The following is a 16143-nucleotide window of genomic DNA, read 5'->3' on the forward strand; positions in this document are numbered from 1 at the left end:
GAGGTTTTTGCCACCGTCCAGCTCATCCCCTCTATTTTCTCTGCATGTTTTTTTGAGATAATAGGAGGGGAACCCCTACTAAAAATTTTATTAAAATTAAAAAATTACAGTTTAGAGCATACAGATAGACATATTACACAAGGTAAGGATTAGTTATGACTGCCATTGCTGAAGTCAGTCAGGAATGGAGGAATCGAATCTTCCCCGAGCTCTATAGATGACCAGGAGTAATTCTTTTGTGAATTCATGTTTACATTGTTGTACCGTTGGATCTTTGTTCTGAAATAACCATGCATTTCGGCACTTCCAAATGCTCCAAGTCATGAGGATAACTATCTCCATAGAGAAGGGAACATTGAGTTGTTGTTTGAGATTTGCCGAAGCCTCCTCGGGATTAACAATTCTAGGAGGCATCAAACTAATTGAATTCCAGCAGGCCTTAGCAAAGTTGCATCTGAGGAAAAGATGGTATAGTGTTTCCTCTTTCTGCTAGATACAGTTTTCGCACGTGTATGACTCAAGTGTCATGTTTTTCCTCCTCAACATATTCCTTGTGTTCAGTCTGTTTTTCAGCCACAACCAATAAAAAACTTTATGCTTTGGTTGATATTTATTTTTCCAAAGCGATTTGAAAAATGTGGTGAACTTGAATATGTCCCATAAGATGCCTGTAAGTCTTCTTTGTAGAGAAAATCTCTGAACCCCAATTTTCTCTGCATGTTGTAACCCAGCTAATGAAACCACTACTAATCTATACTATACTTAAAGCACCAGTTTCAACGGTCGTCGTGCATTATTTTTTTTTACAAATAACCCCTCACAGCTATTTCAAATTAATCCGCTGCACGTCTATAGATGCCAAACGACGTCCCACACGGGCTAGATGCACGCGGGCCACAACTATGGCACAGGCACGTCATGCCGTTCTGCTAACTGTGTCGGGCAAGCCCATTAGTCAGTCGATCCATTTAACTAAATCAGCGTAACTCCGCCCGACACGGGCTAGATGCACGTGGGCCACAACTATGGCACAAGCACGTCATGTCGGCCTACTAACTGTGTCGGGCCAGCCCGTTAGCCCGTCGATCCATTTAATTAAATCAGCGTAAAATGTTAAAAAACGGTGCAGGAGGTGGGGTTCGAACCCATGCCCTGATGGAAGAAGGGCGAGAGACACTGGGTGAAACTGTCTAACCAGTAGAACATCACGATAAGATGTTTTTAATATTGAATATACACTGTATATAGGTATATACGTTTTTTTATAAAATAAAAAAAATAATCGTGTCGGGCCGAGCCAGCACTACGGGCCGAGGCTACAGCCCAAGCACGGCATGACGTCCTTGGCTCTTGCAAGCATTAGGTCGTTTCTGAGACCACATTGGCGCAATGGACTACATGGTGGTTGAGGTTGTTGAATTGGATGGAGCAGCAATGATTTTTCACACTAACAACAAAAAAAGGTTATTTGTTGGTTTTAAACGTTAGTAATTGCTACGAAGTAGCATAATTTATATGGAGCACATCCAGTTTTTATTGATGCCTGACTTTGTCAATCACTACATATTTCGATCTATCTTTTTTATAAGTTTAACTTCATGGGACTTATTTTAGAAACTTGATTTCACAAACTTTCTCTTATTTGGTCTCTGTATGATGGAATTATGTCATTTTATAATCTCTGTTCATTCAGTCAATCGTTGTGAACTCTCTTCTAATCGCTCACTTCATTGGTCGTGTTGTACCAAGACATATTTGCATGGAGTAAACAATAACATCAGTTAGCCAAATCAAAAAATATATTATACAGAGAGCGGAGACAATCAATAAAAAATCTTGATTTTTTTTGATGAATAGTTTACGTGGGTATTGTTGTAAGCCGTCGCAACGCACGAACAACCGACTAGTTTGTTAAAAGGAAAAGCTAAATGTTCAGTATATAGGCCCTATTTGGCACAACTTATTTTCAACTTCTTCACAAATTTAAGCAAAAGTTCTGCCAAACAGACAGCTTCTGCAGCAGCTTATCAGTTCAGCAGCTTCTCAAAATGAATTAAAAGCAGCCAACAAGCAGAAGCTGCTTTTTACCAGCTTATCAGATAAGCTGCTTTTTCAATAAGCAGCAGCTGTGCCAAATAGGGCCATAGTCACACGGTCTTGGCTTGGGCTTTTGATTAGACGGATCGGGCCATAAATGTTGAGCGCAAATGTTGAGCGCTGTCTCAGCTTTGGTTCCGTTTTTAACCTTTTATTTTTATAGCAGTATAGCCACTTCCTTGGTTTTATCATGTCAGTTTCATAGCTAGCTATTTAGATAAAACAAGAAGAAACAAACGTTGGGGTAGTTAGCTGTTAACGCGCTACACAGAGAACTACGGCAAATGACCAGCAGATAGACAGAGATCAGGGTTGGGGGAAGTGTCGTTAAACCATGCTGTCAAGTGAACCACTGCAATGTCAGGATCACATCTAGGTATCAAGGCTACATCTCGTCCATGCTTTCTTTACCAAATAACACCACGATTCTACTTCATTTTTTGAAAGGATGATTCGTCTACATCACTACATGTCATCGTCAAAGCACTTACAGATCAACGGTGGCAGGCACTGACTTTTGGTGCGGCAATAGCAAGCCATCTCCTGGTTCTTGGCATGTCCAATTATCCCCATAGAAGAAAAATAAAGCCACAGGCCACAATTATGAATTTTCCGACGGCTACACTGTAACCGTACGGTTTACATAAGCACTACTAGTTAGTGTTCCCGCTGTTACCCGAACGTGCATTAAAACAGCTGGAACGCAAAAGAGAAACTGCAACACCAAAACTCTCACATGTTTGTCTCGCCAAAAACCTAAAAATGTAACTCCCAGCTTGTGTCAGTTTTGATCCTATTTTTATTGACGGGGCATCTAAAATGGCAGTAAACAGCAAACGACTACAGCTTACCCCCCTTCAGATCCCTCCCCTTCCATCGGCAGAAACACCCATCTTCTGCTTAAATCCCCGACTCGTGAACTTTGTTAGGGTGAAAAAAACCAATGAGGCCAGCAACAATGGTTGCTACACACCTCGACGCTGAGTTGCAGCACAACGAGAGACGTCCTCTCTTGACGAACAGAGCTGATGGAAACAACAACATGAGCCCCATGCAAAAGGCAATAGGCCAAACATACCAGAGCACTGCCCACCTCGCCAAACTCCTTCCTTCTGGCACTGTCCTTTCTTTCCAGATCCTGGCTCCCACCCTGGCAAAGCAAGGCCACTGCAGTGACATGAACCGGATGATGACAGGAGGCCTTGTGGTGCTCTGTGCGTTGTCCTGCTGCGTTCTCAGCTTCACAGACAGTTTCAGGGATGAGGAAGGGAAGGTCCGATTTGGGTTCGCCACACCCAGGGGATTGTGGGTCATTGATGGTGGGGCTCCTCTTGATCCACTTGGGGCAGCAGGATTCAGGATGCGGTTTCTAGACTTTGTGCATGCCATTGTTTCAGCTATGATTTTTGTAGCAATCGCACTGTTTGACCAACACGTGGTGTCTTGCTTCTATCCAACACCATCCGAGGATACAAAGCAACTACTCACAGCATTGCCAGTAGGAATTGGAATCATTGGAAGCATGCTGTTTGTTAGCTTCCCTACCACTCGTCACAGCATTGGCTCCACACTCTCTTCACAATAATAGTGTCTTCAATTTTTTGTCCGCCCTGGTTCCTGCTGAATCGATTATTTGTAACGTGTAAGTCTCTTGAGTAGTTTGGATATGTATAACGTCACAACATCTATCTCTAGCAATAATATTTTGGGAAGAGGAGTTTCACTTAATGGTGAAATCGATTGTAACATTGACAGATGGATTTTGTATATGAAATCAACGGTAACTGTGAACAAAGGGCACCCATACAAAATCATCAAACCGTTTGGTTGACCATCACAACCTCACAAACTAAAATATTTACTTCTTGAATAAAACTCATATTGTTTCATTTTATAGTTATTTCAGCCGTTGAATATTTTGAGTTAGCAATTGTATGCCACCTACATCGAGAATATGTACATGGAATGCGAATGAATGGCCAGAGTGATTGCAAGTTGCAATAAACTACCTCTGCACGTCAGGGGTACTATATGACATTCTGTACAACTATTAAAGTCTTCACTTCGATTTTTATCAACTAGTATTGCATACATGTTGTCTTAAGATTGTTTGTGTCAGTATCGTTATTTTATATCTAAACACAAATTAAGTAGATGGGACATCATAAACAGAAGTTGATAATGACTAGTCTGAATCCTAAACAAAACTAGAATTGTTTCCAGTACAAACACCAGTTATATTTTTTTATTTTGTTTTATCTAAACAATATTTTCTTCCTTTGTTAGAAAGCAAAACTAGAGCATATGTGCAGAACAAAAAGATTTAATCATTTCTAGTTATGAATAAGCTGGCAATAATAGAGAAGTAGCACCATGCCTACGCAGCATTTATGCTTCTACACCATAGTCGAATAACACTAAGCACAAGATTCAACTAACCATCAAGGGAACATAACCAGCACATACAGCAAACAAGAACTTAACTCTATTTTACTTTGTCAATAAATTATAAATCTTAAGTTCTCAATATTGCTAGCACAGATGTCTCGATAATAGAAAGACTCTCCCCACATCCACATCCAAAGATCCACTGCAAAGCACACAAGTACTCTATGAAATCATGTATGTAGTATACAGAAGGGAGGTAGGAGATATAATCACATCATACCTGACGAGTAAGCTCCCGCGCTAGGCGACGCCAGGTAATAACACAACATAGAGCCAAATTCTAAAATCAACTAACTGTTATATGGTCCCAGATTTCCTTGGCTTCTTGCCTCACCTTTTTCTTACTCCAGTACCCACTGATAATAACATCCCATGTCTCCCTCTCAGGGATGCATCTCTCCGACAGCATGTCAAGCACAACACGGGCAGCTTTCTCTATGTTATTTTTGGAGAAGCTCTCAACAAGAAGATGGAAAGTGGTTGGGTCGGTAGAAATACTACGAGTCCTTGTGCTCTGGTAGACCTGAAAAGCCCTGCCAAGTTCACCCTTATCACATAATGCTGTCAGCACGGTATTGTTTATCCTGGCATGCAAGCTCCAAGTCACCCGGTTTGGTTCAATACCGGCAAGAACCATCTCATCCAGGTAATTTGCAGCTTCCACAGCCCTTCCTGCATCACATAGCCCAACAATTAGCTTCCCAAACAACCCAGCATCAGGCTTCCTCCCCTGTAGTCGCATCCGGTCCAAGATCTCCATTGCCTCACTCAGCATGTGCTCCTTACAGAGTCCATCAATCACCGAGCTATATGTGATCATATTTGGCAGTTTCTTCTCCTTGATCATTCTATCCAGCAATTCTAATGCCGATGTGGCACGTCCACCCTTGCACAGTCCATCAATCAGTGAACTATAAGTGACCAGATTAGGCGAGACCCCTCTCCTCCCCATTTCATGAAATATCTTTAAGGCATCATCAAAGCAGCCCTCCCTTGCAAGCCAATGGATAACAGTGGTGTAAGTAACGACGGTAGGTGCAATGCATTTCCCAACCATCTCAGAGAACATGTCGAGGGCCTCCGCCAGGCGGCCGCGGCGGCAGAGCCCGTCGATGATGGTGTTGTAGGAGCATACATCGGGTTTGGGGATGTTCCGGAAAAGACGGAGAGCATCTTCGATGTGAGCGGCGGCGTCGGAGCAGTGGGCCTTGAGGAGGACGTTGTACGTGGCAGCGGTGGGGGCGAATCCGGCGGCGCGCATGTCGGCGAGTAGGGAGCGGGCCAGGGGGAGGTGCGAGTGCGCGACGAGAGCGGCGAGGACGGCGTTGTAGGAGCGAGCAGAGTGGGGGAGCGCGAGGTCGGAGGGGGCGGAGCGGAAGAGGTGGAGAGCGGCGAGCGGGCGGTGCGTGCGGGAGAAGGCGCGGAGGAGGCCGAGGAAGGGAGGCTCGAGAGCGGCAACGGAGGGGAAGACCCCGCGTGAGCGGGAGAGGAGGGAGGTGGCGAGGGGGAGGTGGCCGGCGGAGGCGAGGCGAGAGGTAAGGAGAGAGACGGTGGCCAGAGACGGGGTGATGGGGTCTGGCGCCGAAGTGGAAGCGGCGGCGGTGGCACCGTCGAAGATCGCAAGGGCGCGGCGAGGGTCCCGTTCGGCCCGAACCAGGCGGTGGAGGTGGTCTGCGGTGAGGGTCTTCGGCCATTTGGGCGGCGTGGAGTTGGCCGGCGGCATGGGGGCGGTGGTAAGAGAGGTGTTCGACGGAATGCCGAGGAGGATGCGTGGGCTGGAATGGTCTGAGCCCAGACCTCAACAGCGGGGTTCCAGGACAGCAGGGTCTCCGTTCTGAGGAAGTGATGAGGATCGCACGCCTACGCCACCAGCCGCGTGCCCACAGGCTTTAGGAGGCTTTAGAGGCTGGAGTGTGCGGTTCCCTCCTTCCCGAACAGGATGTCTCGCGAAGTTCACGCCGCAGAGGATCCGAACAAGTTCAAGCGCGCTTCGTCCAATGGCTTCTCCCTCGTACAGGAGGAACAGTCCTATGAACGCATCCGCGGGCACCACGAAAAGTCCAAATCCATCCGCCCCAGCACCGGAACGCAGCTAGTCAATCAAAAGCACAAAAAGCCCACCACCACTCCGCAAGTCCGCAAAGATCAAACCCAAGAAATCTGAGCACCAGCTACGCTGCTAATTATTCCATCCCATCCATCTCTCTCCATCTATCCAAATATTCCATTTAATTTCTTTTCCTCGCTGCTCAGCAGCAGCTGCCGCCGCACAAACACAAAACACACTCCACTCTGCCACGGAAGAAAACAAAAGAAATACAAAGCCTGAGCGAAAAGGGAAGGCGGGGTTTGGTTTTTATTAGCTGCACACAATGGCAGCAGCGATCCAAACCCAATCCCCAGCGCCGCAGCGCGTGGGTAATAATCGTCCCAGTTCGAGCAGTTGCCCTTCCCGTTGCTGTTCCTGGCTTGCGGCTTCCCCAATCTCTCCTCCACATCCCTATCCTTGCCCTCTTCTTCTTCGTCGCCTTTTACCCACCCATCCGTCGCGGCGGTGTTCGTGGTGTTCAAGTTATTGTTTGTGTCAGTGTTCCTTTCCTCCTCCCGGTTCGGTCATCGGTGCTGGTATTCTTCGCCACGGAGATCCGGCCACACATCGATTCGCCTTCTTTTTCCTCGCTCCGCGACGCGGGGTACAATATCGACTGGACTGCGAGGCATTTGGTGCGGGCAGGCGCTACGAGGTGGGGCGACAAAAGTTGTGAAGTTTATGCGCCTTGCTTTGCAGAAGGTGCTCGGATCTAGGTTTCCAGGCCGTCGATCGCCGCCATGGACGCCGGCAGGGACGGGGACGGTGCCGGGAAGGCGCCGCCGAAGGGCCCCGCCGATGCCACGACCGTGCCTCCGGCGCCAGTGGCGGCTTCTGCGCCTGGGTCGAGCGCGGGGACCTCAGGGTCGGGGGAGAAGCCGGTGAAGCGGGTGATGAAAACCCCCTACCAGCTCGAGGTTCTGGAGTACACCTATGCGGGTTTGTGGAATGAGGATTTTGATGAATCCATTCAAATGTTTTTTTTTGTGTTCTTCCTCCCCGCTGGTTTTTTTGGGTGCTTTTATCGATTGAGCATTTCTGGGTGGTTTGCTGCAGTGGAGCATTATCCGTCCGAAGCTAAGCGGCTGGAGCTGTCAGCGAAGATAGGGCTTTCGGACAGGCAGCTGCAAATGTGGTTCTGCCACCGCCGCCTCAAGGACCGCAAGCCACCATCGAAGCGGCAACGGCGGGATGAAGAGTCCGCACTAGCACCAGTGATGCCTCCACCGCCGGTGTTACCAGCACCTGTGATGCCAGTGGCAAGCAGTGACCTTATGGTGGGCGCTCCTGGGCCGTATGATAAGCTGCTGCAGCCGGTTCACTTGCGAAGGGGTGCTGGGCGGTCCTCAGCAGTCCCTAGGATTTCCATGCCGGATCTCGGGAGGAGGTATTATGAGCCACCACCAGTTATGATAACGCCGTTGATGCAGCTCACACAATATGAGCTCCGTGTGATTAATTCTGTGGAGTCACAGCTCGGGGAACCGTTGAGGGAGGATGGTCCAGCACTTGGCATTAATTTTGATCCCCTTCCTCCTGGCGCCTTTGGTGCACCGATTGGTATGCATATTGAAATCTGAAGTCGTTGTGTTTTATGAAAAAGTTTTAAGCTAGTGAATGCTCAAGGTGGCCTGTATGTGGATATGTTCAAGCTTCTCATATGCCATGGCTGAATGATTGTTGATTTTGGACACGTCGTTTTAAAGTATTTGACTTAAGTCACTAATCTTCTGTGTGGCCTTTGCTTATGGTAAAAGAACATTGTATTTGATTTTAGTCAGTTCTTTTTATATTCCAGTAAGTAGATTGATCCAGTATGGTTGGAGAGGCGGATTTAATGATACAAGTATATGGTACTAGTATATGTTATCAGTATGCTGGAGTAGATAATATGGCTAGGGATATGCATGATTGACCGATGAAAATTTTAGATGAGTAAGCGCGGAAATTCACAGGTCTATTATTCGCAAGAGGTCATCCTTGGATTAAGAATAAAACTAATATTCTTTCTATAGATGGGCATTCAGCTTAATATTATTTCTGTATGTGAGGGACCGTCAAGTAATATTTGCACGTCATAAGGTCTCATTGAGCACAGTCATGTTTTACTTCCTGCTGATAAAACTGAGATCCATAATAGTCTCTATTAAATATGCAACCATCTATCCCTATTAATTTGTGTGGCCCATTCTAGACCTTGTTTACATGAGCTACATTTTTCTTATATGGAATATTGGAGTTCTTGTAATATTACCTGTTCTGTTTGGTAATCGTTTTTGTTGTACATAAACTTGGCATTTTCTTGCTCATGCACATCTGAAGTGCCTAAAAATCTTAATTTCTACATTTTGTTTTGGAATTGCTCCACATATGTCCCATCTGTACAACTCTGTCACAACTACTACTTTTAATTCCAAATATAAGTCCATGTAGACTTAGGCACATGAAAGGTAAGGCTTACCATGATCCTATTGCCCTCCAATTATTGCTAAAAAGTTAGGGTAGCTGGCAAGTTTGCTGCATTGTTTAGGGTACATTTAAGCATGGGCAGACATAATAGTATGAAGCCAAAGGTTGCATTGGAGTAGTCATGGATAAATTGGGCTTGTTTGGGACTGCTTCATAAACTCCACCGTGGAGCAGCTCCACAAAAAAACTAGAGTTGTTGGAGCACCCTTTTAGGTGTTCTTGGGCTGCACCTGTTTGGCTTAAAAACGTAGTGGAGCTGAAAAACATGGAGTGGACCAGTCCCAAACAAGGCATATTTGGAAGAATGTTAGATGGACTTGAACTTGGTGTTCGAGGGAGTAAGCGTTTTAATCCCTTTCGGGTTGGAAGTAAAAAACCACCTAACTGAGTTGACCCCTTTGATCTTTTGGATAAAAAGGAGGTGTACAAATGATTTGTGTAGATACTAGATAGCAGCTGTCTTTTTTTCCCTTTCTAGTACACTTCCTTATAGTTCTTAATCATCAGTTTCCTTGTTTCTCAATTCAAATACTTGTTTTTTTTGTGCTGTGTTAATTTTCTGTATTATATTCCCTTTCCGCACTTGATGTGGCATAGGATGAAATTTGGGGCCTATTTGGGATTGTTTGAGCTCCTTGTTTCGCACCTAATTTGGAGTTTGTGGGTTAAAATAAAATGGTTTGTCTTGATTTTTAGTCTAAAATAGGAACACAATGCTTCACCCAACCCCCCTCAATTTAGTCCAATTCCAGCTCTGCAAACTTGTTGAATTTGTGGAGCTAGAGATACCCAGCTTCACGAATTCTTGGAACTGGAGCTCCTTCAAAGAGACCCATCAAGTTACAGTATGTGTGCTGACTGCCTGGAGTTATGTTCAGTTGGTATTGGGTCTATGGCGAGGCCCAAATTAGTTTTAGGGCAGAGTGGAGCAATGCAGCAGCTTCATACAGTTGCTTCATTTATATCCGAAGCGAGGGAGGGGTTAGATTGGAGACAGTTCCTAGCTTCCAAGAGGAAGAATCACGCCCCAAATGTCGTATTGCGCATCCAGTTGTGACATTGTAATCTGGTCGGTGGACAGTGGCTGCCACTAACATCTACTGCAAATTGGCAACTGAAAATATTATGATTGATGGGCCTTGTCTAACTGGTCTACCTGCGCTTTTAGGTCAGTCCCAGCTAGTATTTGGGCAGGGAGAGCAGTGTAGCTTCGTGTCAACCTCCCTAGAAACAGTGCGCTGCGCCGCCACCTGCCCACCTTCACTATAATATTTTCATTGCACATCAGAAGGCAAGATCAGGGAAGCAGCAAGGCGAGCGCTGCCCCAACTAGGTCTGTCTCCCATAGTTCTTTGCCATCCATGTTTGTTCTTACCGGCAAGAGAGGGTACTTTTTTTCTCGAATGCGCAGGAGGACTGCACCATTTTATAACTTAAGAAGAGAGGGTACATGGTCATTTGAAGACCAGAAAATACTTCTAATGACCATGTACCCTCTCTTCTTAAGAGGGGGTACTTAGTGGGAGGTGAAAGGGACGACATCATGGCAACGGTGACTGTGAGGTTGCGCTAGGCCCTTTTACTTTCTCTTCCCTGCGCTCTAGATCCTGACTTCTTTTCCCATATGTCCAGGCCTGGCAGCAAGCCACTGAATCAGCTAAGGCTAGTTGACGACTACTTACCAAGTCGCCCAACTTGGCATGGGAATTTAGTGTATGCCATGCTTACCAAGGCGTCCTTGAAGCGTCGCCTTAGCGTCGCTTAGGCGCGCCTTGAAACCGAGGCGTCTAACTCGCCTTGCCTTGGAGTGTAAGGCGTCTGCCACGGTGCATGGCGTCGGCGGAGCGTCGACAGAGCGTTGCCTTAGGGGAGGATCAGGCTGCGGCGGCGGCGCGCATGGGCACAGCGGTGGCGGCACATGGCTCCAGCCGGCCAGACAGAGGAGAGGAGCCGCAGCGTGCAGGGTGCCCGCGGAGGCGAGCAGGAGCGACTACGGCGGCGGCGCACAGGTCCACGCGGTGGCGAGCAGGGACACGCGGCAGCGGCGCAGGGGAGAGGGAGAGAGAGGAGAGCTGCTGCATGAGAGGAGGAGAGCGGCGACGGCGCAGGGGAGAGAGACAGAGAGAGCACGGCGGCTGCTGCGTCTGAGGCTGAGAGAGAGAGGGGAGAGGCAGTGTTTAACCTAAATATTCTATGTTGGGCTGGATTGGGCTGTTTATGGGCTTTTTTCTTTCTCTTTTTTCCCTGTATCTCCCTTCTACTAAAGTGAAATGGGCCTAATATGTTTTAGAATTGTGCCAGCTTAAAGGATAATGAATTAGTGATATATATATATAGTATTTGGTCTATTTTTCTATTTATCTAAATAATTAAGGTGTCGCCTCGCCTTACGCTTTATCGCCTAAAAGTTAAAAGGGGGTTGGTCGCCTTATGTCGCTTTACCGCCTTAATAACTATGATATATATATCAATGTTCTAGGACAGGTTATGGGTAGATTAGGCATTGCCATACATCTCTAGGTCCAACTGGTGAGATTTGAGTTGATTATGTTTAGGGGAACTTGGGAAAAAGTGAGGATGAGCATTTTGTTGCTTTTGTATGGCCCTATGTATCTATAATCGAATTATACTAAATCTCATATATTGCCTAAAGTTCGATTTGGATGATATCACCTTTTTTCTCTCGAAAACGCAGGAGAGCTGCGTCTCATTATATTAAGAAGAAGAATAAGGGTCTGGAACAGACCAAATACAAAGGACTCCTTACGGAGGCGGGAGGCCGAAAACAAAGGAACCTAAAAGGACTCATCTAGGATACAAAACAATAGAGGACCTTTACCACATTACATAACAGTTATGGCCAAAGACCACGCAGCCCTGCTGCTCCAGCCAAACACCAAAGAGAAGCCTCATCTCTGACTTCCTGGATGATCTTGGCAATGCTTGGTGGAGCCTTATCAAAGACACATGCATTCCGATGTTTCCACATCATCCAAGCCACAAGTGAAACCAGGGTGTTAAATCCTTTCCTTTGTATGGGTGGCACTTGTACCTCTGCCAGTTTCTACCAATTTTGGAATACCTTTCCGTGAAGCCTTGCTGCAGTCCTACCATTGATAGCGGCATATACCAAACTTCTCTAGAAAAAACACAACTGAGAAGAATGTGCTCAATTCTTTCTTCCTCCTGATCACAAAAAAGGCAGTGTTCTGGATGTTCCAATCCCTGCCGAGCCAGACGGTCAGCAGTCCAACATCTGTTCAAGGCTGCCAGCCATAAAAAGAATCTGCATTTAGGTGGAGGCCAACTCTTCTAGATACGAGAAGTGGGTTCAAAATCTGTTGTCCCCAAGCAGAAACGCTCATATGCAGACTTGGAAGTGTAGATCCCCGTAGATGATGGAAGCCATCTATGTTGATCATGAGTTTTTGAGCATAATTGAATCTGTTGTAATTGATCCCAAATCTGAAAATATTTAAAGAATGCTTGTGGAGAGAGCTCACCCCTTATGTCAGTAATCCAATGCAATGATTTCAAGTCGAGCGACTTGCTAGTCGACACACCTGGGCGACTAGGCGACTAATCGCGATTAGGACGACGACTAGGTCGACTAATCGTGGCTAAGGCAGCAGCAGATTGAAGAGGGGATTCAAGAGGGGGGGACAGATCAAGAGAAAGGTGCAGAGGGGATTCAAGAGGGGGCACAGATCAAAAGAAAGGTGCAGTGATTGAAGTTACCGTCGGTTGATGTACTCATCTTGGTGCTAATGGCTGCTGGGCCGCCGCCGCTGCAGACTGCTGCTGGGCCGCCGCCGTCGAGGACGGTGAGATGCTGACACCGAGGAGGAAGGTGCAGGGCTGCCGCCACCGAGGAAAAGGGTGAGCAGGTGAGCACATTGAGGAACAAGGAGGGGGCAGAGGGTACCCACCGGTGTTGGACAGGGAGAGGTGAGCCGCCGCACAGGCACAGCCACCTGAACAGGAGAGAAGAGCAAAAAGCCGCCGGAACAGGAGAGGAGAAGGTGACCTAAACCCTAATGTGTGTTTTACTGTTACACTAATGGGCCCAGTCGTCCAGCCCATATCCCAAACAGGCCGAAACAGGAGCCCTGGAAAATTAATCGTCCCGACCTAAACTGGACGACTAATCGTGTTTAGTCGACGACTAATCGGACGACCGGACGATTAGTCGAGCTGATCGGGTCGGCCTCCCTAGTCGTGTTAACAGGACCGACTAGTCCGACTAATCGTGACTAATCGCGATTAGTCGGACGACTTGAAATCACTGATCCAATGGCCCTCATCCAAAGCCTCCTGAACCGTACGAATTTTGACAGCTCTTTTGGCCACTGAAGCTACTAAATTAGGGGCCATCTCTGAAATAGACTTCCCATTTATCCATCGATCTTTCCAAACAAAGTGCATGTCCAATTACCAACCAAATAATGGATGGATATGTAAAATAAAGCAGCAGCATGAGTGAACAGGGATATCTAGCTTACCCCAAGGTCGATAATGTTGAGTTTTCTATAGCCATAACCACCTTAAATTCAATGACCAACTCATCATCTCCAAATTGTGTATTCCTAGCCCTCCCTGGTGCAGAGGCCTGCATACCTTTTGTCATCCCACCAAGCAGTCACCACCTTGGATGTCCTGTCCTTACGTCCCTTCCATAAAGAGCCTCTTCGGATTTTGTCTATCGCTTTAATAACCCATTTGGAAACTGAAGGGCAAGAAGGCTTGGAACTGGAGCACACCCCCTTAACATTTTACAAACAAAAGATTAGGGTGCTGTTTGTTTCACATATTTGTAACGTGAACGGTAAACGTTAAACCATGTTTGTAATCAGATACCACATTAGAAACTGATACCGTCCTATTCAAACTTGTTACCGCTGGTAATCAAGTGTGAATCATTACCGTTGCCATTTACATTACATTTTGTGAACCAAACGACACCTAGGTGGGCATTTGCTAAATGGCATGTGTCTAAGTCTTGTATAAGTTACCTTATTTAGTGACTAGAAGTTCTTATGGGGATTCTGTTAATAGCATATGTGCTCGTACTAGTACAAGTTCTAACTATTGAAAATCTTTTTCTGTGTATTTTTTGGCAGTTCCAGAGCAACAAAAGCAGCCTGTGCAATCTTATGATACAGATATATTTTCTAGGCATGATCAAAAGCTCTTAAAGGTATATCTGTAGGAAACTTTTAAATGTAAGTTTGTATCTCTTATATATATATATATATATATATATATATATATATATATATATATATATATATATATATATATATATATATATATATATATATCTGTGGTGGATTTCTGCCATTGCATAAACTGGGTTTTCTGATTTGAATGCGGTGTTTTCAAGTCGTCCGATTAATCGTCCAAGTCGGTTTGGACCAATCACGATTAATTGCCCAAGTCGTCCGACTAATCGTGATTAATTGTGATTAATCGTCCAAGTCGGTCAGCCAGAACGACCAACAAGTCGTCCGACTTCAAAAAATATTTGAACGTGCTTACCTTTTGAAGTGAAATTGCACCAGTGCTAAAATGGTGGTGTGAGGTTTATTTAATTTATTCTCCTATGGATATGTGATGCGATTATGAGTACTGCGGTTGCTGTGCTGATTTATTAGCTCTAAACTTTGATTGTGCCCTACTCGAATGAGTGCATGTGCATCATACCTCATGTAGTGATTGCTAAGTCAGTTTGGAATAGGACATGAATTCTATCTTTTGAACGATAAGAATGCCGAGGAAGATTCAAAATCGTAAATCCTGTTTTACCAGTTTTATGAACACCCCTTCACTACCACCCCAAAGTGGTCAAGACTCAAGACTTGACCACTTAGTAGTATACGCTGCAGGTGTGCTGTAGGTAATGTGGCGAGGCTACTAAGAATTTGATGACTTGGTTGCGACAAATATTCACGTGGCATGATTATCATGTAGTACTTAGGTGGGCACCTTTTTCTCTGCGTTAGTTCTGCAATCAGCTACACTGGATGATTATGTTTCCTATGTTTTAGTTACAGAAGAGCTACTTATCTTTACAATTGTTATCCTTTAGCATATATCCCTATTCTGGTGAGTATTCATGCTGCAAACTTTGTTCCCCTAATGATATTTGCATCAATCTGTATTCTTAGATTTCTTGGTGAGACTACTCTCTGTGCCTAGTGGTGACAATGGAGTCTAAATTTTACACTATAAGATTTGATGATCGGATTACGATCGTACTCTATTTCTATTCATTTTTGAACTAAAATTTATTTAGAGCCCTATCATTTTGTGAAGAAGCATTTGGATCGCGATCCATTACCACCCCTATCTGTGCCATAGTTACCATATTAAGGCTTGTATGCTCCTCTTTAGTTTTCTAAGCATCACCTTTCTAATCTCCTGTTATTTCTCCCCCCTCTCCAGGCTTCAGCATTTTTACCTACTATAGAATCCCCATTTGTTCCAAATTCGTTTACCGGGAAGAGAAAATCAACTGTTGGTAATTCTCCCGTAGTCCAACCTCATGTTGGATCACGGGCTGTCCATGAGTACCAGTTCCTTCCTGAGCAACCAAGTGATACATATGAGAGGGCAAGTCCTCACTACTATGACACTCCAGTGGAAGCTTCAAATTCCAGGATACCTTCTCTCACATCAGGATCACAACTTCTCCATGGATCTGAGGAGGCTGCGCCTAGTTATGCTTTTCAAGGTCACACATCTGGTTCTAGCCTGTTGCCTCCTTCCAGCAGGCCCCAGGTGTTTCCAGTAGCACCAACAGATTATGAGATGACCCAGTTTAATAGCAACCTTAGTTCTGTTCCTGTTGAAGGCCAGTTTGATACGTCTCAGGTTGCTGCATTTGAAGACCCACCTGTATCGTCTGAAAGAAGAGCTTATCATGATGAAGATACTTCTCGAGTGGAAAGAAAACGAAAAGTATGATTCTTAATTAGTTTGAGTTTATATACTCATATTGCCCTTCAACTTTATAGTCGTATACTTGTATACATATTAAA

The 16143-nt window shown here is 45.4% G+C and overlaps 3 protein-coding genes across 6 annotated transcripts in view; 2 read left to right on the forward strand and 1 right to left on the reverse strand.

The window, feature by feature from the left end:
• Positions 1 to 2626: 2626 nt before the first annotated feature.
• Positions 2627 to 7707, reverse strand: LOC100275629 (uncharacterized). 3 transcript variants are annotated; one of them, XM_008656466.4, is made up of 2 exons: positions 4766 to 7707; positions 2627 to 3717 (listed from the first exon to the last, which is right to left on the reverse strand). In XM_008656466.4, exon 1 carries the CDS (start codon positions 6266 to 6268, stop codon positions 4832 to 4834), a length of 1437 nt encoding a protein of 478 aa, XP_008654688.1. In that variant the 5' UTR covers positions 6269 to 7707; the 3' UTR covers positions 2627 to 3717; positions 4766 to 4831. The 3 variants fall into 3 exon arrangements, with proteins under 3 accessions (XP_008654688.1, XP_035817749.1, XP_008654689.1); XM_035961856.1 differs by having other exon boundaries at positions 2627 to 3714; positions 4766 to 6407; XM_008656467.4 differs by lacking the exon at positions 2627 to 3717 and adding an exon at positions 4561 to 4687 and having other exon boundaries at positions 4766 to 6400.
• Positions 3021 to 3699, forward strand: LOC103636163 (protein DMP6). The gene has a single exon (XM_008658511.4). It carries the CDS (start codon positions 3041 to 3043, stop codon positions 3680 to 3682), a length of 642 nt encoding a protein of 213 aa, XP_008656733.1. The 5' UTR covers positions 3021 to 3040; the 3' UTR covers positions 3683 to 3699.
• Positions 6554 to 16143, forward strand: part of LOC103636162 (homeobox-DDT domain protein RLT2) — a 29301-nt gene continuing 19711 nt past the window's right edge. Inside the window, exons 1-4 of one of the 2 annotated variants that reach the window (XM_008658510.3) lie at positions 6554 to 7573; positions 7691 to 8194; positions 14224 to 14300; positions 15548 to 16063. In XM_008658510.3, coding sequence (XP_008656732.1) covers positions 7375 to 7573; positions 7691 to 8194; positions 14224 to 14300; positions 15548 to 16063 — 1296 coding nt within the window. In that variant the 5' untranslated portion in view covers positions 6554 to 7374. The remainder of the gene's footprint in view (positions 7574 to 7690; positions 8195 to 14223; positions 14301 to 15547; positions 16064 to 16143) is intronic. The other variant, XM_020542410.3, reaches the window with a different exon arrangement.

Source organism: Zea mays, chromosome 8 (assembly GCF_902167145.1).
Source record: "Zea mays cultivar B73 chromosome 8, Zm-B73-REFERENCE-NAM-5.0, whole genome shotgun sequence".
NCBI lineage: Eukaryota > Viridiplantae > Streptophyta > Magnoliopsida > Poales > Poaceae > Zea > Zea mays.

What these genes read in the sequence shown, in the direction of transcription:
- LOC103636163 (XM_008658511.4), top strand. Translation starts at nt 3,041, where the DNA reads ATGAGGCCAGCAACAATGGTTGCTACACACCTCGACGCTGAGTTGCAG.
- LOC100275629 (XM_008656466.4), bottom strand. Translation starts at nt 6,268, where the DNA reads ATGCCGCCGGCCAACTCCACGCCGCCCAAATGGCCGAAGACCCTCACC.